The sequence below is a fragment of the Plecotus auritus genome, assembly GCF_963455305.1.
Source record: "Plecotus auritus genome assembly, chromosome: 9".
Taxonomy (NCBI): Eukaryota; Metazoa; Chordata; class Mammalia; order Chiroptera; family Vespertilionidae; genus Plecotus; species Plecotus auritus.
In genome coordinates, this window is record NC_137783.1 from 50,351,438 (window position 1) to 50,373,189 (window position 21,752).

General features: G+C 44.5%; 1 protein-coding gene across 10 annotated transcripts in view; it reads right to left on the reverse strand.

Moving 5' to 3' along the window:
- The window catches only part of KCNMA1 (potassium calcium-activated channel subfamily M alpha 1), a 719,040-nt gene that overhangs the window by 145,265 nt on the left and 552,023 nt on the right, over positions 1–21,752 (reverse strand). For all 10 annotated transcript variants that reach the window (XM_080687587.1, XM_080687584.1, XM_080687583.1 and 7 more), the window contains exon 15: positions 7,056–7,165. In XM_080687587.1, coding sequence (XP_080543713.1) covers positions 7,056–7,165 — 110 coding nt within the window. The remainder of the gene's footprint in view (positions 1–7,055; positions 7,166–21,752) is intronic.

The following is a 21,752-nucleotide window of genomic DNA, read 5'->3' on the forward strand; positions in this document are numbered from 1 at the left end:
TCACATCGATGTTTTTCTCTCTCTCCCTCCTTCCCTCCATCTCTCCCTTCCACTCTCTCCAAATACCAATGGAAAAAAATATACTGGGGTGAGGATTAACAAAAACAACAACAACAAACAAACAAACAAAATGATAGGCTCCCAAAATGGAAACAACTAGTTTAAAAAAATGAAACGGGGGGGGGGGGGGGATTTGTAAGGCTGAGCATCAAGGAAATGGACATCATTTGTGATTAACCCTCATGGAGCTGTTATTCAGATTCCATTTCTGACAGGTGAAGTGAGAAGGCTTCAGAACAGCCAACCCTCAAATACTCACACTCACAATGATCTCCACTAGCACACCCACTGAAGACACCTGAACTTAAAAATAATTACATTCTTTGATATGGGCAATCGACATTGGTCTAAAACGTGAATGAATGCATTTTAGAAAGTTTTACTATTATTAATCAGAAACGTAAGCTCTGTGTTTGCTGTGAGTACCCAGCATCAAGTCAAGCCATAGCATAGCATCCATCCCATTTCCAACTGGACTGCCTCGCTGACCTTCCTGCTTCTGTAGCTTTCAGCGAAGAGTGTTCATAGCTCAAGATCACTGGTTTATTCACTAGCATGCACAAGGGTTACTCATGAGTACTGTTCATATATGTTTCGTCCTGATAACAATACCTCAAATAATTAGGTCAACAGGGCCAGCTCTTTGAGGAGAGATAATTTTTTCAAGCTCAGGCTTGAGCCTTTCCATAAATTCACATAAAATGCTCATTTCTGCAGTCTGGCTAAATATATCTATCCTATAACAATGGGGCCTCCTGGCTTCTTTCTGCTCATGTTCAAACTTGGACATCTTTCACTGAAGCCTGCTGCTGTCACAGAGTCAGTGAACGCAGCTGTAGTTCCCACTGGGCAGGAGACCCAGCTTCCTCCAGGCGGTCTGACAGGTTAGGTTTCCCCAGGTGGCTTCCCTGGAAAGACCTGCCTGTGCAGAACAACACAGGGTAAGAGCATGACGCCTGAATGTTAGGACGCTGGCTGCAGGTGGAAGCATCGCCCCAGCCTCCAAGCTGTCTGAACCCAGCTCAGGAGCATCCGTGCTTGAGCCGGGCTTGAGGGCACAGCTCTCACCCGTTAGCACAGCGGAGACCTGATCAGAGTTCCCTGAGTTACTCAGGCACTAAATTCTCCGCATCACACCTGAATCTTAGCTGCTGCACAGCCGCAGGGGGATGGAGAGAGGCACGCTATATTGTAAATCCATCTTTGGTCCTAATCCCCTCTGAGCTGTAAAGCCTGATACAATTAAGCTTTTACATTTTGCAAGTGATGAATGACGGACTACTATGCTCACAGTGAGGTTGGAACTGGAACATGGTGTTCTTGCAGCCAAGCCTCAGCACCTATGGCTTCCTCAGGGCCCTCCTTCTTTCCCGCCATCCTCTTCTCCCCTGGGCCCTCACTCTCCTCCCTGGAGTCAGGGGTGTATCCTCCTATTTGCTAGTTCTCATGAGAAAAGCACTATCATAGTTTCCCCCTGAAAACATCACATGTCAAAACATATCTGCTTTGCCCAATCAGAGTGGCTCAGAGGTTGAGCATCAGCCCAGAAACCAGGAGGTTGTTGGTTTGATTCCCAGTCTGGGCACATGATCGGTTTGCAGACTCGAGATGCAAAGAGGTAGCCAATTGATAATGTTGCTCTCTCATCCATGTTTGTATCTCTCTATCCCTCTCCCTTCCTCTCTCTCTAAAAATCAATAAAAACATATTTTTAAAGAAAAGATATCTGCTTCCTTTCCTCCTCTCATCTAAAGGGGAAACCAATTTGCTCTCGTGGGGAAATCTCAAAGAGCCCAGAGTGTTGAAGGAGTTCTGTGTGGTACTTGGTGGTTCCCAGTCTCCTGATCCCATGCCACTTAGCATCCCCTCTTCCCTCTTTCTTCCCTCTCCGAATCCATCCTCCTTACAAGGCACAGATCAAGTGCCATCGCTTCCAGGAAGCTTCTCCTGGTCAGCCCAGCCTTCAGGAAGCTCTGTCTCCCTGTAACTCAGCATCTGTCCCCTTCGTGTAGATCCATCAGACAAACACTCATCAATAGATGCTCAGCTGTCTCTGGGGATGGGATTAGTTTCTTAACCAGACTGCAAACTCTCAGAAGGTAGCCGCTATAGGGAAATAGAATCCTTTAGTTGGCATTTATAACTATTGTTATTAATCTTTTACTGTGCATATATTTGATCAAATCTAATTGCAGGTTCCTCTAGAGATGGCACCGGGCCTGGCACACTGGCACTAACATCCCACATTCATAAAATATCTACTCAATTGATTGGCTGATGACTGATGGCAGAGTTTTCTAAAAGGTAGGAGTAGATGTAACCTGAAAATGCCAGTGTAATTCTTTTCTTCCTGTGTGCTTCCATCATCTTAAGGGGGCAGGATGGAGCAGGTGGTGGGGGGGGAGACAAAGAGAGGTGGAAGAGGGGAAAAGGACATTAGCTGGTTCTGAGAGGTTAAGTAATGTCATTCCTCTTTTAGAAATGAGGAAACTGGGGGTAAGCACTGAGTCCAAGTTCAGGCAGCTGGTAACGGTCAAAGGGAGGAGGTACGCAGAAATCAAATAGTTTGTCCCAAATCATGTATCCAGCAACTCCATAGCTCGCACTGCATGACATCACACAGCATCCCATTATGTAAACTGCTCAAGGGCAGAGCACTTCCCTAGGAAAGATGGCCTCCTTGCTTTCATACCCTAGCCACCTGCACCCTCCAGTCACCTGCTGAGGAAGGTGGGGAGTGGGAGGGAAAGAAAGTGAGTGGTTTTCTGGTGTTCAGACAACAATAGATGGCACCCTCTCCTTCAGATCCCCAAGCTCCTTTGCCTTGATCTTGCTGCCACATGGGCCCAGGAACAAGCCAGCTATGCAAAACCAAGGGGGAATGCTCAGGAGTTGCTGGCCCCTAAAAGGAACATCTGAAAGGCATTCTGGGGAAGGTCCAGGACATGCCCACCATGACCTCCAACGAGGCCAAAAGGAGTGTTGCAACCTGAACTTCCTCTGGGCTTCTCTGCATTTAGTGTGTATCTGTTCGCGCCAGCCTGAAATTGCAGTTATGATCCCTGGTGGAAATATAACCAAGAGCATTACGGTTTTGGTGCCCCACATTGTTTTGCTGATCTGGGGATAGGGAGTGGGGAGAGCAGTCGGTTGTCTGACTGGCGTGCAAGAGTGCAGTCTCCTTCCCATGTCGCTGGAGAGTGCAGGACACCCTATGCGGAGAAGGAAGGATGCAAGGAGGTGCACACAAAGGCCTGAATCTTAGCTTCAAGATGATGCCCACCCATGCCTCTATGCTTGGGCTAAAATCAGACAGAAACATTCCAGTGTCTGAGCCCAAAGTGGGGGAATAAGAGAGGTTACCCCAGTCTGTGCTGTGGAGGGGTGGGGACTATGAGGGTTCCCAGCCATCAAACTTTGAATTAGAATCACCTGATTTGTTTGTAAAAAATGCAAATGTGGGGGCCTTACCCCACATACTAAAATCTGAAGATATAGCCTAGAAATCTCTCCATCTAATATGCTCCCAGGAGATTCTTAATTAGCCAGCCCTCATCTAGCAGCTACTGGAAGCTGCTCCCAATCGCACAACATTGAAATACTGGCTCTGCAACTTGTCTGCGAGGTGGCTTGGGAAGGGGCACCACCATGTTCCGTGTCCTCATGTGTAAACCAGGGATCATGCCACTAAGTCACAGAACTGTTATGAGGATTCAAGAAAATGTAACTGAAATATTTAGAAATGATACTGCATTTTATCTTAAATTAGTTACTGTTTTTGGAACAAAGCTGAGGCCCAGAAGTCAACGTCTATAGCTGCACCTCCCTAGGCCAAGAGAGAGCATCTCTCCACTTGAGATTTTTAAAAAGCTTGGCTTGGGGGCCTTCTGCCCTGCCTGCCTCTCTTCCTCCAACATTCTGTTCTCTTGGGAAAAGACCTTGAATTTCACCCCTTTATCCTGCCCCTTTGTCTTTCCCCAGAATGACTCTCTCAGCTTCTAAGACAGCAGCGAGCTCTCCTGTGTTGCGATCCCACCCTGCAGAGGGGTATTCTGCCAGCCCGCAGGGAGGGCGCATTTATTTCGTTTATGTTTTAAGATGTTATGTGCTGCCTATTGTTTTAATGTGGTGCATAATTACAGAAACCGCTCTGAAAATCTGTGTATTTGATCTGTGCTTTATTACACCCAGAATATCCTCCAATTCTTTTTCGTCTACAGGAAGCAGCTTAAAATATACTTTGGCATCCTTTATGTCATCTTGAAATTGAGTAGCCAATTCTTACTGTAATGAAAATACGTATGCGCCTGCCGGTGATATACAACACTACACTCTAATTACGGCTGTGCTTTAATTAACCTGAATTGAAGAGTGTTATCATTAAACTGCTGGTAACTTTGAATTATGGCTTTTCTTTAATTTAAAGTAGAAAACACAGATAATTAAGCCTCTAGATAATCAAATGCTTGAGGAGAGCTTCAATGTTTTGGGATGTTCCTAAATCTCATTAAATGTCCTTTCTTTATTGATTATTTCTACCTCTGCCGTATCGTTGTGTTAAACGAATAATGGCACTAAGTTGAACACATTCTCATTCACATCAGACGGTTTTTGTTTTATTGTGTTCCAAACGCCGTACTGAAAAAATACTAAATTCTCTAACAACAAGGTGTGTCTGAGGGATTCGCTCCTCCTCGGGACATGTTCTAAACTTGAAAATCAACCCAGGGAAGGATTTTCAGCAGCCACCAGTGTCCGGCTCTCGAGCTGGCTCCGCAGGGCAGTAAGGTTTCACACTGCTCCGTGGGTCAGCGATGCAGGCTCCGGTGTCCGCAGGCCAGGACTGGGCTGGAAATGCAGACCTGGACTGGGTTAGGTGGCCAGGGAGGGGTGGGCCTGCGCAAAACCTTCTCTACAGCAAACTAGAGCCAGTAGCACTCAGGGGGAAATGCAAGTCCTGCGTTGGATCATCAGATTTTCAGAAGAGGCCAAAAACTACGTTTTATGTAAAATACTTCTATTTTGAAATTCTGGCAATTAACTTTAAAAAAAAAAAAAAAAAGAAATACTGTGGTGGGCAAATTCCTGGTCACATTTAGCCCATGGGTATCCCAGTTGCTGCTTCCAGGGCGAGCAGCCCTAACCCTACAGGTCAGCATGCCTATGCTCTGATTTGGTTCCCAGGAGCAGCAGAGAAGCAGGGGGCAGGCAGGCTTTCAAGGGCGCGCTCATGTTCGATGTCAACACAGGTCAAGCCAGGGAACATTAACAACCAAGGAAAGGGCTTGGAAGACTCCCTGACAATGCCTCCCACGCCATAGGAGCCCTCGGCTCTGCGGTGTGCCCACACTACCCCTTCTCCAGGCACAGGAGGCCACAGCTGCTGATAGAGCCAGCTCCTGTTAGAAGTCCCGAATTCTCAGTGCTTCCTGTGCTAGGTGGGCCAGGCTCCAAGGTGGAGAAAGTCCCCGGGGACGGCCTCAGTGCTGCAGGGCCCAGTGCCTCTGAATGGTTAATGTCTTACTGTTTCAGAAAAGGAAATCGCTCTCAGAGACAGGAGACCATGGGAGTTACAATAGGGCATCCATTCTCAGAAAATAACTTCTTCCAAATCAATTACCTATTCACTTTTCCAGTCCATTTAGCATTTAAACTTTCATGTAGAGACAGGGTGAGAAATTTCAGTCAACAGCCAAACCACTCTGGATTGCTCAGGGTCTGGGCTAGGGACAGACTGAGCGCACCTGCTGTGCTCACTGACAGGCGTCTCCAGGTCAACCCCAAGCCCAGCCCCTCCCCACAGTGCACAGAACAGGACTGAGCCAGGGGAAGCCGAGAGCCCCGGGATCACCCTCCTCAGACCTCCCTTTCCAGAGGGTTGGTGTGGTATGTAGACAGGCAGACAGCACAACGTAACAGCTTTTCTTCCAATGGCTCCCCAGATTCCCCTGTTTCTTCCCAGTTGGTATCAGCGAGGTTATAGAATCCCTTGCTAAGGGGTCAATGGATCAGGCTGAATGTTTCAATGCTTCCAGGGAGTTGGTGTCTTCACAGGGACCAAAGCCCCTGTTTGACTTAAACCCAGCATCTGAGATCCTAAGCTGGGGAGAAGGGCAGGGGAGGAATTTGAGGCATCATCCTGGTGGTGGAAGTTTCTTGGGGTCCAAGACACCTGAAGCTCCTGAGGTCATACCCCTTAGGTGACACCTGTTCTATCTATGGCTGGGGCTGCCCTTGTCAAATCCGTCCTGCTGAGCCAGAGTCAGGAGAAGCTGAGCCTTCCTACTATCCTATAAAATAAAGAGCTAATATGCTAATTAGACCGAACAGCAGAACAACCGTCCAGATGACCTTCTGGACTAAGCTGGGGCTGCGAGGGCCGGCCAGGGCTGGGAGGGCCCGCCAAGGCAGCAGAGGCTGCGAGGGTCAAGCCCCTTGCATGAATTTTGTGCATCGGGCCTCTAGTTGTAACATAACAGTTGTCCATGTTGGAGACTTTTTCAAGGTCTCTTTCTGGTACCGGTGGCTCTGCATTTCCTCGGCATATCAAGAAGGCTCTTTGAACAGTGCCTTCTCTGATGTCTCTATGACCTGACTTAATTGAAAGAGATTAAAAATCCTTTCATCAAGGGGCTATCGAGATTTGCTAGTAAAATCAGAGAGACATGGGTTCACACCTCCCCTTCATAAATATGTCTGCATCACAGAAGCATAATTCAAGATCTGCAGGAAAATGCAGTTCCTAATTTAGTACAAATGATGGACCACACCTGAGATTTTCAGGACTGGAGGGAAAAGTATGGCCAGCAGAAATCCCCCAGGCAGAGACCACTCAGCAACCCACCTTTCCATTCACTGCCCACGGCTGAGCCCGCAGGACACAGTCCCAAATTGTCCAGTGTCACCACTGTGCTGGGCAGAGGTGGGCATCTTTCCTGAGGGGAACCCAGTAAATATCCCTGAGGCCCGAGGAGCATATGGGCATGGTCACTTACTCACAAACAGTAGGGAAGGACAGACCCACGAAGGCACTGGAGAGATATTCTGTGTACATTTCATTGGAGACTCCTTCCAAGTAGTATTTCTGCCACGTGTCTTCCTCAATCTGAAGGAGAACAAGAGGAGGGTTTGAGACATTGGCAGAAGGCTATACAATGAAAACTTGAGTTCTACCACTCTGGAAACAAAGGAATGCACTGGGTATGCGATGGTGACCTTCCTCAACAGCCAGGAACACAAGCACGTCGCCCAGCTGAAGCTTTCCATGGCCCCGAATTCACAGGCTAGAAGTACATCCCCTCTAAAGCACCCCTTCTTTTTAAAACCGTTGATTCCCAAGGGTGTAGATGCATACCCATGCTCACTGCCATATTGGTGGGCAGGTAAACCGATGTGATTTTTTTGGAAAGCAATTTTACAATTGTTATCAATATTTATAAAAGTCCACATTCTCTTACACAATTCCATTTTAAGTATTCATAGCAAAGATGCACGAAGGCAAGTATATAAAGACATATATATAAGAAGCTCCTTTCTATTCATAAAAAATTGGAAATAACCACAAATGGTACATGTATACAATGAAATACAAAGACTTAAAAGTTATGATGAAAATGCATATGTTAATATAGAAATTATGTAAAAGGGCACATTACTAAATAGTGTGTATAGTCTGATCCTGTTTTTTTTAAAATACTCTAAAATTATCTGAATGCTTGTAAAGCCATGGAAAAATGTAGAAAGCTTTATACCAAAACACTAACAGTGGTTATATATGAGATATACAATGACACTTTTTCTCTATAGATTTCCCCATTGTCTGAAGGCCTTTACAATGAACATATTTATATTACAATGAAACAATGCACCTATTTCTACTTTGGTGGGGGGGCGGGATTTTCCCTACCCCGTATCGAATACCACAAAACATAAAATGTAGTTTCAGAGAGGTCTTACCCCAATTTTCATTAAAATGTGGGGGGTTTGCCTGATTAATCAAGTTCAACTGGTTTTCCCAACAACCTTCTTCATGCTAAGAATTTCTGAATTTTTTTTTTACCTTGGAATCAATCTTTAAAAATTATAAAGTGAATAGCAACAAGAATGCTTAGCCACTCTGGGAGTTTGGGGATCTCATCGCTCCCCTTGCATGCAGGCAAGCAGGCTGTGTCCTTGGGTATCTGTGAGATGCTGCCTCCCAAGTTCATTGCCACTGGAGGTTCAATAAGGGGAAGGATAAGAGAGACTTCCCAGCCAATGGGAAGTGGTTCTTAATAATTTCTTTTGCAGATGTCGAATTAAAAGGCATCTTGCCGATGGTCCAATTGTAATTTAACTGGGGAACTTCAATGTTTGAAATTGAAAGAGACTTGTGAAGAGTGGGAAGTGAACACCTACCACCTACTTGGTGACACTGTGGAATACAAAAACAAAACAAAACAAAACAAAAAAACAAAAACAAAAACAAAACAAAAAACAACACAGAAATAATTTAGAAATAAATTGAATGCTCCCTGCTTTTATGCTGTTTGCCTGCTCTGTGCTCAGTCTGGGTGATTAGATTGTGTTGGCTAACCTCATTAGTGGGAGCTGCTTCTAACCTACTCCCACACGTTTCACATTAGCCATGCACCACTGCTGAGTGCCGGCTGTTTATCTCCAAATCGGTCTTCCCCAGAGTGGGGTCTTTAGAAAACAAGGCACTCAACCATTTCTACTGCTAAACTGTATGATTTTAAAAATTAGCTGCAATGTGTTGAGCCTAAGCACAAACTTCCTAATTTCCTCAAATCATAAGATTTCAACTTTTTTTCTCAAATAAAAGGTATGCTGATTTTATAAACAAACATCATTAATTCTAACTAACCTGAAGAAAACCTAGTCTTTAGTAAGTAATTTGAAATATAGAACATTTTGGGCACTATACCACCAAAACATTTTATTGGTAAATAAGAGAGCATATGAGGGAATGCCAATGATAAGTCCTCATAGAACTATGAGAGCAAATTGTATTCTAATAAGAATTTGGCTAGTTCTTTCAGCAGGGACATTCCATTTATTTATTTATTTATTTATTTATTTAATCCTCACCCAAGGATATGTTTATTGGTTTGAGAGAGAGAAATATCAATGTGAGAGAGAAACATCTATCCTTTGCCTCCCAAATGCACCTCCTGAATGCACCCCCAATGATTGAACCTGAAGCCTAGGTGTGTGCCCTGACTGAGAATAGAACCCACAACCTTTTGTGTGTAGAGGATAACACTCCAACCAACTGAGCCATCCGGCCAGGGCAGGGACATTCCTTTTATAATGTGTTCCACATGTTGCTAATTTAAATATTACAGTGATTTTCAAAAATAATGAAATGAGCCTTTATCTCAATCATTTTTTATTATTGGTGGTATTCCTCAATTAATGTGGTTTCCATATTGTCTGTTTAGGTATGGTCAGGATTTTTATGCCTCTGTGTCTTAATGGAACTACTCTTTAGACCAGATTTTATTGTAGGTTAGTCACTAAACTTTTGAAAGTAGAAATAGATTCTTTGTGCAACAACAGTATTATGCATGTTTGTTTTGAACTTAGCAAAAATCATTTGTTTCACTGATTTGTTCATTCAGCAAATATTTGTTGAGCATATTAAGTATCTTAGGACCTGTTCTAGTTACTGATAAAATCAATTTAAACCAGTATTTATTTCCTCATATTTTTTCTCTTTGCCAGAAAAAGCACCAGCAATATCCAGCTATGACATATTTGACCAGAAACATCTGACTTTTACTGACTTTCTCCATATTTCTTTTTCTGCAAGTCTGCCTTTGTGGTTGATTTGAAATGCTTAAGGACCAAAAGTCAAAAAAGCTGGAAAAAAATATACCTAACTTTCTGGAAAGCAAAATGCCTCTTGCACATTCATATGCAGACTCTCAGGCTGTATTTACAGTGAGGATATGATAGCAGTGAATTCTCAGTATATATGCCGAGGAGTCTAAATTCATAAACCACGTTTCCACATCTTTTACACTGTTTCCATATGAATGAGTCAACATGTTTTCTGGTTTCTGAGAAATGTTTCACACACACACAAGAGAAACAACAACCCCCCTCTCAAAAAAAACACACACACTTAAAATGGTTAAGATGGTAAATTTTATGTTATATATTCTTATCACAATTAAGTTTGTTTAAAAATAATATGTACCACATAAGAGCAGAAGAATCAGTAATTCATTACTACGGAGATGCCTTAATCCTTAGGGGCAAGAATGACAAGTTGTGATGGAACAAGGACAGTCATGGGCAGTCCCATCAGGAGAGTCAGGTGCAAGCACCCAGCCTATGACACTGCAGTGGTCACCAACCCAGTCAGCAGAACTTCACTCTCCATTCCCAGGCCAGGGTACCAATGGTGACTTCTTATTCAGGTTTACCTTTCTGTCTCAAGCATGGCATCTCTGACTTGGTGTGGAAAAGCGAAAGTGCAGGTTCATCTTATCTTTGTCAGCAGCAATGAGATGCATTCTCAGGAAGGGAAAAATAAGTGTAAAATATGTTCAGTTTAAGACACTGTGGTGGACACAGAGGAAAGGCCAGTGTACAAAGAGATCTAGAAAGGTACAGTGAGTTTGGTCATTATGATTTGCCTTTCACAGAAGACAACACTGGGGCACAGAGAGGTTAAGTAACCCACTGAAGGTCACAAAGCAATGAGTGAGACAAACAGGATTCAGAATTCATGTTTTTTTTCTTTTTTTTTGTTGTTGTTTTAATATATATGTTATTGATTTCAGAGAGAAAAGGAGAAGGAAAGAGAGCTAGAAACATCAATGATGAGAGAGAATCATTGATTGGCTGCTTCCTGCACACCCCCTACTAGGGATCAAGCCCACAACCCTGGGCATGTGCCCTTTATCGGAATTGAACCCAGGACCTTTCAGTCCGCAGGCTGATGCTCTATCCACTGAGCCAAATCAGGTAGGGCCAGAGTTCATGTTCTTAATCACCTACCATATTACCTCTTGCTAGAAATGACAGGTCAATATAAGAAAGTAGTGATGCTAAAGTTTGGGGGCCAGGAAAGACTTTCTGTATATAAGCACCTAAGAGGGAAATATCAGATCAGAACACCCTCAAGGATTCAAAATCCTAACCCCTTGAGCCCATGACTCTGTGAGAGGCCAGCAGAAGCAACCATGATTTCGCGTCAAGCTGAAAGACTTCAGGCCTTCTTGCAGAGCATGACGGCATCAATTCTATTCTATACAATGGAACCATCCAAGCCTCCAGTTCTTTCTTAAAATAGTACATGCTGTTCTCCACATCTGTGTTGTCAACGTATTTTTAACTGTAATGTGAACACTTCCCTGCAGAAAAATGAAGGAACAGGACCAAAATGACTTAGGGAAAGGTGCCAAAATTAATTTGCCAGTCATTCAGCAATCTGTCAAAGGCAAAACATTGCCTGAGGCAGCAAGTTGTCCTCTGCCTGTCCCATCAAACTCCAGCTGTTCCAGAAAAGCACCTAGAAAGATGCATGTGTGACCTGTGCATCAAAAACCCACAGAATCCTCGGGGAGAAAAAGAATCGAGCCACTGGCCAGCTCGTCTACACTTCTCATGGTCTTATTCATCGGCCCTTCATTATCTAATTTTTCAACAGTGAGTTCCACCCCCCAGGAAATGGCTGTCCACCAACCCATGGGCTGATGGCTCTGTCATCAAAGGCACCTTCCAACTAGAACCATCCACCTTAGCTCCAGGGGAAGGAACACCTTCTTGATTCCAATTCTGCATGTGTTACTAATGATCAGTCGGTAATGACACCTTTTCTATTTTATGCTTTCCCTGATGAGCATGAAACTATGTTTCTCTAATGCTAACAGCCCAGTGAATGTGGAGAATCAACCATCCTGGCTGGGCTGCGTTACAAGCATCGCAAATTCTGTTCCAGCAATAAGTCAGGATAACCATGCTGATTGCAGTCAAATAATTTTGTAAAAGTCTATCCCTACTCCCCGAGTCATCTAAATAATTCCAAAGATGATCACATTCAAATCCTTATTTAATTGAAAACAAGTACACTATTTTAATCCAAATATATGTTATATTGCGTACATCAAAAATAATGAACTGAGGGAAAAAAGCAAGATGGCGGCATAGGTAAACACCTATACTGCTGCCTCACACAACAATTTCAAAACTACAACTAAAAGACAAAACGAACATCATCCAGAACCACCGGAAAGCTGGCTGAGTGGAAATTCTACAACTAGAAGGAAAGAGAAAAGGACACTGAGACTCAGAGGAGCTATGGAGGGCAGAGGTGCGGAGACACGGTGAGCGCAAAAAGGGCAGGCGGCTGAATACGCGGCTGGCTTTCTCGAACAGGAGGGAGACAAAGGCTCCCCACTGCACTGAACTCCAGTTCCGGGCGAGACTCAGGGAAACCAGACTCATACGGGGTGAAACTGGACTGTCAGGAGGAAGCACACTGAAACTCAGGGGAGCTGCGGAAGGCAGAGGTGTGGAGGCACGCGTGTGCAGAGAGGGTGGGGAGCTGAGCGCATGGCTGGCTTTCTCGTTCTGGAGGGAAACAAAACCTCCCAACTGCATTGTACTCCAGTTCCAGGTGAGATTTTGGGTACCCAGACTCATTCGGGGAGAAACTGGACTGTCTGGCAGGGGGCAAAATTCGAGGGCAGCTTTCTCTCAGAGGTGCGTGCAGCCATTGCTGTGGGACACTAAGACCCAGGGGCCTCTTAGGGCAGGGCTGATGGGAAACCAAGGCTGTCTGCTCCACCCTGAGACTCCGCCCCATCCAAGCTGAGCACAGAAGCACTCCCAGCGTAGACACGGCTGATCCTCACAGCCAAGTGGCCTGGAGGTCAACTCCTCCCAGTGATACCAACAACAATCTAGGCTTAACTACAACAAGACTGTGCACACAGCCCATAAAGGAGTGCACCAAGAGTGTCCACCTCAGGTAACTGGGGAGGCTGAGCCACTGGGCCCTATAGGACACCTCACACACAAAGCCACTCTATCAACTCAGGGAAGCAACTAAAATGCAGAGACAAAGATGCAGGTCACAATGAAAGAAATGGAGGAAAGCAAATGACTGGATATAGACTTCAAAACCACAATTATAAGGTTTTTCAAGAATTTCCTAGAAAAGGCCGATAAATTTAGCGAGACCCTCGAGGATATGAAAAAGGACCAACTAGAAATTAAGCATACACTGACTGAAATAAAAAAAAATATTATACAGAGACCTAAAAGCAGACTAGAGGATCACAAGAATCAAGTCAAAGATTTGAAACACAAAGAAGCAAAAAACACTCAGCCGGAAAAGCAAAAAGAAAAAAGAATCCAAAAATAGGAAGATAGTGTAAGAAGCCTCTGGGACAACTTCAAGCGTACCAACATCAGAATTATGGGGGTCCCAGAAGAAGAGAGAAAGCAAGATACTGAAAACCTATTTGAAGAAATAGTGACCGAAAACTTCCCCCACCTGGTGAAAGAAATAGACTTACAAGTCCAGGAAGCACACAGAACCCCAAACAAAAGGAATCCAAAGAGGACCACACCATGACACATCATAATTAAAATGCCAAGAGCAAAAGACAAAGAGAGAATATTAAAATCAACAAGAGAAAAACAGTTAGTTACCTACCAGGGAGCACCCATATGATTGTCAGATGATTTCTCAATAGAAACTATGCAGGCCAGACGGGAATGGCAAGAAATATTCAAAGTGATGAATAGCAAGAACCTACAACCAAGATTACTCTACCCAGCAAAGCTATCATTCAGAATTGAAGGTCAGATAAAGAGCTTCACAGATAAGAAAAAGCTAAAGGAGTTCATCACCGCCAAAACAGTATTATATGAAATGCTGAAAGGTATTCTTTAAGAAAAGGAAGAAGAAGAAAAAGATAAAGATAAAAATTATGAACAACAAATACATATCTATCAACAAGTGAATCTAAAAACCAAGTGAATAAAAAATCTGATGAACAGAATAAACTGGTGATTATAATAGAATCAGGAGCATAGAAAGGAAGTGGACTGACAATTCTCGGGGGGGAAGGGATGTGGGGGGTGCGGGAAGAGACTGGACAAAAATCGTACACCTATGGATGAGGACAGTGTGGGGGGTAAGGGCAGAGGGTGAGGTGGGAACTGGGTGGAGGGGAGCTAAGGGGGGAAAAAAGAGGAACAATTGTAATAATCTGAACAATAAAGATTCATTAAAAAATAATGAACTGAAAGGAAATTATGAAAACCAATGACTGTTATTTTAATAGCTGCAATAAGAAGAGGTGAGTCGTAACACACATGCGAAGCAGGAGGCCAGTCTAATAGCAGGTTGTTGTTACATTTATAATTTTTTTAAAGTATCTGAATTCTCAGCTAATATCCTTCCTCTAATAATGTGACAGTCTTTATAATGTGACAGTCTAAAACAGTGCACTGATATCAACTGGCCAATGTGCCTTAGATCCCATCAAAACATATTTATTCTTACAAAAAAGAGAGAGTCCACAGAAAGTGTCAGGCCCGATTACAATTATAAAGGGAAACAGCATTTATGGGCTCCAGTCAGATGAAGGTGTGGCTGGTGACTAAAATTAGTGGAGTCACTGTCCCCTCCTTCAACAGCACAAGTGCGCTCTGTCCCTGGGAAACATCTGCTTTCCCGCTGCGTCTAAGGGTCTCTTGCTGGAAAGAACGATGTTGAGGACAACTGAATGTTTCATCCCTGGGCACCTGGGTTCTGTCTCTCCTCCATTTCCTTCTAAGTTCCCACGTTAACAAACGTGCCCCGGTTGTTATCCATGGGCATGTGGCTCTCTTCCTCTCTCACTTCCTGGCCTCTACATTCTTCAGTATAATTACAACCCCCAAACCAACTCACAGAACTAAAAACAACACGTTTGAATCTTGCTCGCTTAGGTCCTCATAGGTGGCAGGAGAGGGACTGCCTCTGTGCACAGCTTTCTGGGGGTGGAGAAACTGGCGATCCAGTTGAAACCAAAGGAAAAATGCAGAAGAGCTGGGGAACGATTGGTACTGTGCACCTTTCAGAATATGTTTCTTTCTTGTGCCACATTGCCTACCATGGCTGTCCTTGGATGTGGACGTGGGTCAGCGGCCTTTCTGATAGCAGCATTGCACTTTGGGGACTCCATAACCATTTGGCATCCCTCAATGATAGCCCATTTCAGACTGCATTGTCCAGAATGTGAGAGCAGGAAAAAAGGATCTCGGATTTTTCCAAAGGCTTCAGGACAATGTCAATTAAAACAAATTATTTGAGATCTGATGGAATGCCAGATAACTGGTTGCTTAAGCACTGGACGAATAAATAAACAACTCCAAAGACACATTTTGGGGTAGACTTGAGCCAAGTCTCTTATTCCCAGACTAGTGGGCTGCAGATTATCAAATAAGATTTCTCCCATCACACATTATGAAAAAAAAAAATGAATCCATATGAGGTATTTAGAGAGAACAGACCACACCACAAAGCATTAGCGTACATGGCATTTCCCCACTATGTTCCTGCAGCCCAGATTATTTCAGAAGAAACAAAAAGTTCCAGAGGGACTGGAGGTAAAAAAATGGTTAGCAGAAAGTGTGATATGAGAACTTTTAAAAAGAATAATTATTGCCCGGCCAGCATGGCTCAGTGGTTGAGCATCCACCTATGAACCAGGAGGTCACGATTTGATTCCTGGTCAGGGCACATGCCCAGGTTTGGGGCTTGATCCCCCAGAGAGGGTGTGCAGGAAATGGCTGATCCATGATTCTCTCTCATCATTGATGTTTTTCTATCTCTATTTCTCTCCCTCTCCCTTCCTCTTTGAAATCAATAAAAAAAAAAATTTTAAGAATAATTATTTAGAAACTAGAGACCTGGTGCATGAAATTCATGCACAGGGTGCGTGTCCCTCAGTCCAGACTGCACCCTCTCCAATCCGGGACCTCTCGAGGGATGTCCGACTTCCTGGTAGGATCGGGCCTAAACGGGAAGTTGGACATCCCTCTCACAATCCAGGACTGCTGGCTCCCAACTGCTCACCTGCCTGCCTTCCTGATTGCCCCTAACTGCTTTTGCCTGCCAGCCTGATCACCCCTTAACCACTCCCCTGCCAGCCTAAATTGATGCCTAACTGCTCCTCTGCCAGCCTGATTGCCCCTAACTGCCCTCCCCTGCAGGCCTGGTCACCCCTAACTGCCCTCCCCTGCAGGCCTGGGTCCCCCCACAACTGCCCTTCCCTGCAGGCCTGGTTACCCCCAACTTCCCTCCTCTGCCAGTTTGGTCACCCCTAACTGCCCTCCCCTGCAGGCTTGATCATCCCCAACTGCCCTCCTTTGCAGGCTTGGTCCCTCCCAACTGCCCTCCCCTGCTGACCATCTTGTGGTGGCCATCTTGTATCCACATGGGAGCAGCCATCTTGTGTGTTGGAGTGACAGTCAATTTGCATATTACTCTTTTATTAGATAGAATAGAGGCCTGGTGCACGGGTGGGGGCCGGCTGGTTTGCCCTGAAGAGTGTCCCGGATCAGGGTGGGGGATCCCTTGGGGCGTGGGGCGGCCTGGGTGAGGGGCCTGTGGTGGTTTGCAGGCCAGCCACACCCCCCAGCAACCCAAGTGGAGGCCTTCGTATCTGGGATTTATTTATCTTCCATAATTGAAACTTTGTAGCCTTGAGCGGAGGCCAGGGCTGGCCAGGAAGCTTGGCTTCCTCCATCGCCGGGGGCAACCCAAGCCTCCTGCTCTCTCCAGCTCCATGGCTGCCACCATTTTTGTTGGGATTTATTTATCTTCTATAATTGAAACTTTGTAGCCTTGAGCGGAAGCCAGGGCTGGCCAGAGCGGGTGGGAAGCTTGGCTTCCTCCATTGCCGGGGAAACCCAAGCCTCCTGCTCCCTCTGTGGCTGTAGTGATCTTGTTTGGGTTAATTTGCATACTCGCTCCTGATTGGCTTGTGGGCGTGGCTTGTGGACATAGTGGAGGTATGGTCATTTTCCATGTTTCTCTTTTATTAGTGTAGATTATTTAAGAAAGTGTTACCTATGTGGCAGAAAATGGGTTGTTGTTTTTTTTCAATACATAAAAGACCTACTCTCTTCTTATTTTTTCTCTAAAGTAGCAAAGGTGTTTATGCTTAAGAGATGTCAGACTTTTTTAAAGATTGTTCTAATTACTGTCTATCCAAATATGACTTTGTTTTTGCAATCTTGCTAATAGTTAATAGCATCCTCATTTTTGCTTCAAATAATAAGGTTCTTAAAATACCCCTAAAACAATTCTAATCTGGTAGAGGGAGCAGGAAGTACATGCTCTCCCGTAGGCTGAGCAACCTTCCCGGGGAACACTTCAGCCTCCCCACACAGGATTTCCCAGGACAGAGCTCCTCAGCCCACGTGAGGTGAGGGACAAGGCTTTTATTTTTATTTTTAATATCTATTCTTCTGCAGACAAAAACTTCTGAAAACTCTTACAAAAACGAATTCCAAAACAAGAAGAAAAAAGAAATGAAAAGACAAGACATGCAAAGTACAACATTTTTATCATGAGATTCAACCAATATAAAATCAATCTGCCAATTGCTTTAAAAGTTTCAAAGCACTTCCTCCTGTGTTCTTCCTTATCTCTGGGTGGACGGGCGGCAAACAGTTCACAGGACCCTCCATGGATGGCACCTGTGGTTGTGCTAGCCACACTCTACCTCACAAACCTTCCTTCCCCCAGTTTTCCCAGGTGTCCGTGAAGCAGAATTACTCTCAAGTAAGATTTTCCAAAGTAAGTGACTAATGGGTACTACTGTGAACATAAGAGAGAGAAAAGCAGGTCCTAGGGTGTCCCCATTAAAACGGGGGTCATTTTGAAGGCAGACAATTTTGTCTGGATCTCCAGTGCCTGAAACAATGCATGGATCATAGTAGTAGCTCAATGATATGGTTGAATGGATGAAATAAATTTGGGAAGCACTGGATTTAACAAAGCCAAATGGGATTTTTTAGGGCAATACTTGGAGTATTTAACACATTAGGATGAACTATAAGTCTCCAGGGGGAAACTTGGTGTTTAGTCACAGAACCCACTATTCTAAGGAGCAGCTCATGGAGATGGGCAGTGCTGATCTAAACCTTGCTCTCCCTTACTTCCCACCGCAGCATTTCCCTTGATCCTTCAGCACAAACAGCTCTCTCTATGGCCATTTCCAGTGGTCAAAGTCCAGCTTCCGAAAAGTTCACAGTGTGTGCCTCCTCACTGGCAAGGCTGCTCTGCATTTTCCCAGCTGATGCTCCGCCTCGCGTTAATGGGAACACTGATGGTGCCCACCTCCAGGGATGCTGGGAGGCTGGACAGATGATCCACATAGAATGCATAGAACACTGCCTGGCCCATAGGAAGCAGCCAGTACCTACCATAAGCTACCATCCCAGCATCTGAGTCTCCTAACAGCTCACAAGAACTACAAGAAAGCAGAATTGGGAACATGAGCCCCTCCTTTGTGCACTGAACTTTGCATCTTCTAGAACAAGCAGCACAGGCCCTTGTGAGAGGTGCTTAATTAATATTTGTTGAACTGAACTGAGCAAGACAAAACTGGAGGAAGATACAAAGTGACACCCACCATTTTCCCAGGCATCTAACCACAAGCACTATCTCTTCATAGTATTTAGTGTTGGACCATGAATGAACCTACTCTGCCTCCAAATGCTGAAAAATTCTTCTTTCTTGAGATCTAATAGGGAGCACGTGCAATTGGGTCCTTTTTAAACTTCCCAGAAAACTTCTTACTATAAGCAATTGTCTTCTGAGAAATTTTGTCATCACAGAGCATCTTGGGCTACTCATTAGCAAGTGGCTTACGGTTCCCTAAATTCAAAACCCAATAACATGGAGGCTTGGATTTGAAAGAAGGAACTCTCAGAAGCTGGTGCATCACCAGCAACCTCACCGAAGTCCTTCCTCCTGCTGGTGAGGAGTCCCACCGCCACCCCTACAGAGAGGAGTCCCCTTTCTCAGGCCCATGCTATCTTCCTCATGGGACTTCGCCCTTCATTTGTCCCTTGTCTTCATTTTATGGATTCCAATGTTGGTTGCTTATTTATTTATATATTTAGAACTGGGAGGAGATGAAACAAACTCGAAAAGCATGTGAGTCGGCACAGGAATTATGAGCTTGCTTTGGATGAGACAAACCACTAGAATAGCTTATACTTCTGCAGAACCTTCAGAATTTTAGACAGTTTGGCAAGAATTCCACTGCATCCACTGATGTTAACACTTGGGGTGATTTCTCACCAGTGGGCACATCTAAGAGCTTATTTAACTAGTCTTCCGAGGCTCTGGGTCCAGTGCTTGTGCATGGGAATCACCCAAGGTCTTAGACAAATGCAGTTTCTGATACTGTGGTCCTGGGGTGGGGTCTAAAATTGCATTTCTGACAAGCTCCCCAAACAACACTGATGCTGCCCAAACATGGACCACACTTTGAGTACCAGGATCTATTCCCAAAGACAGTGAAGGATAGTGAACAAGTATTTTCCATCATGTCCTTATGGACCAGAGATTAAGGAGAATCAATCACAGCCAAAGGATTTGAGTTAGAGATGAAAAGGAATGTTTTCCAAGAGCATCACTAAATACTGGAGCCAGATAGAGCAGGATTGTAGCTAATTAAGTACAAGATGGGTATCCAAGTGTTTGGGTTGCTGTGGTAATTAGTCAAAACAATATTTCAAGGATCCAGATTTATCAGCATAGTCTCTCTTCATTGATCCAGTGACCCCACTGATAGCTTAGTCTCCATTTCAATGTGGGCTGTGTAAAAGGGGAACAATAATGTGGCTATATTTAATTCAATTAAAAATAAAGTTTCAGAAAATGGCCCTAATTTGTATCCCTAATTTCTATTCAACTTTCCCATTTTAGGACATAGTGCTGAGTGTGGGGATGAAAGCACTTGCCAACTCAGTCCCATTTTAGTGACAGCAGATTCTGAATACTTATGTCTCCTATCGCTGTACAATACGGCCTAATAAAGGCGAGCCAAAGAGACTAGATTTCATTTCAGAGCAAAGGGTTCGCCCATAAACTTTTGCTTTCTGGCTGAACAGAGCCATTCCAGCCGCGAGCATAAATTGTGCTAGCTGAAGGTATCAGGGTGATGGGGGAGCCAAATGTGTTATTTGTGAGCCAGGTATCCAAAGCAGAGGCACCCGCTTTATTGTGTATTCATTGTTATCTGGAAAATCTCTTGCCAGCTAGAGAATATTTTTGCAGGAAGTTAGAAATGACTTCAGAAATTCCCCTCTGCCACTTCCTAGAGTGGATGTTAGGCCTCATCAAAAAGACATTTGGTGCAGAAATTGAAAATGGGCAGCCTATAAATTGCTGAGGTATTTAGCTGGGGTTAGCAGTTTCCTTGTAAGAGGGACCATGATCCTGTGTGCAGGAGCAATATACAAAGTACAGAAGCACATTCAGGCTCTGGGTTCAAATCCCAACCTCACCGAGTGCCTCTGGGCAACCTGTGTAACCCCTCCAAACCTCAATCCCCTCACCTACAAAATGAGGGCAACAGTGGTACCTACCTCCTAGGAAGGCAGCTGAAATGAAGTGAGACATGGAAAGTGCTTAACATAGTGCCAGGTGCTCTTGTGATTGGATCACACTAAAAGATGGCATTTATGGAGTATGTACCTACAGATGTTCTAGAAATGTCAGCTGTCATTTTAAGTAATAATGAGTGATGATGATGGTGATGGGGATGGGGATAATGATGATGATGGTGAAGGTGATGGTGATGATGGTGGTAATGGTGATGGTGACAATGATGACATTCCTACTGCTCACACAAAGGAACACAGGCCAGTTAGAGGTTGGGCTTGTGATTCATGGTTTCCTATTGTTTAGCTAATTCTAGAAAAGCCTGGAACATCACTGACCATCAGATGATCCTCTGGCCTGAAGAGAAACACTAAGCGGCTTGAATCTGTCTCCTAAACAAAGCAGTGTTCTGGGATGTCTTCCCTCCTCTCCACCTCTCCCAGTGGCCAGCAAGTTCACTCTGAATAGGTACGATGACAAGAGATAGGTTAAATATTTGGAGAAAATGATGGTCTCCCAAAACGGAAGAAGGGCCATATGTGGACAGCAACTTTAAAGTGAGGCAGAAAGACTCAGCCTGACTTTCTGAAAGGAGCCCCGAATGGATTAGCTCCTTCTGGTTCCTGGACTTGACTCTTGCCCACATCCTTCAACTGGGGGCTCTCTACACTCTATTCTTATCTCTCATCCTCCTTCCAAGCAAATGGCTTTGCTCCTGGTTTCCAGCCTCATCTCAAAACTGATTTTGATGCCTGGAGCATCCTTGGTCCACAGGACAGGCATGCTAATAAACTGGTGCTTGTTCAAACATTATCGTTAAAAATACCTGTTCAAATTGTATTTGGAGGAGAGGCTGAGCACTGGATGGGGAGATAAGAGAGAAGATTGACCACTGGTAAGAGACCTCAGCCTCTCCTGGCCGCAGCAGTTCAGTTCAATTTGGCCCCCCTTTTGCATACTCCCTGCACCAACATGAAAGCCTGGGGTTATGTGAATTCATCCTTTTAGGAGGCAAGTTAGAGAATACCTGTTGTTGCCTCAACATGCCTCTTGGGAG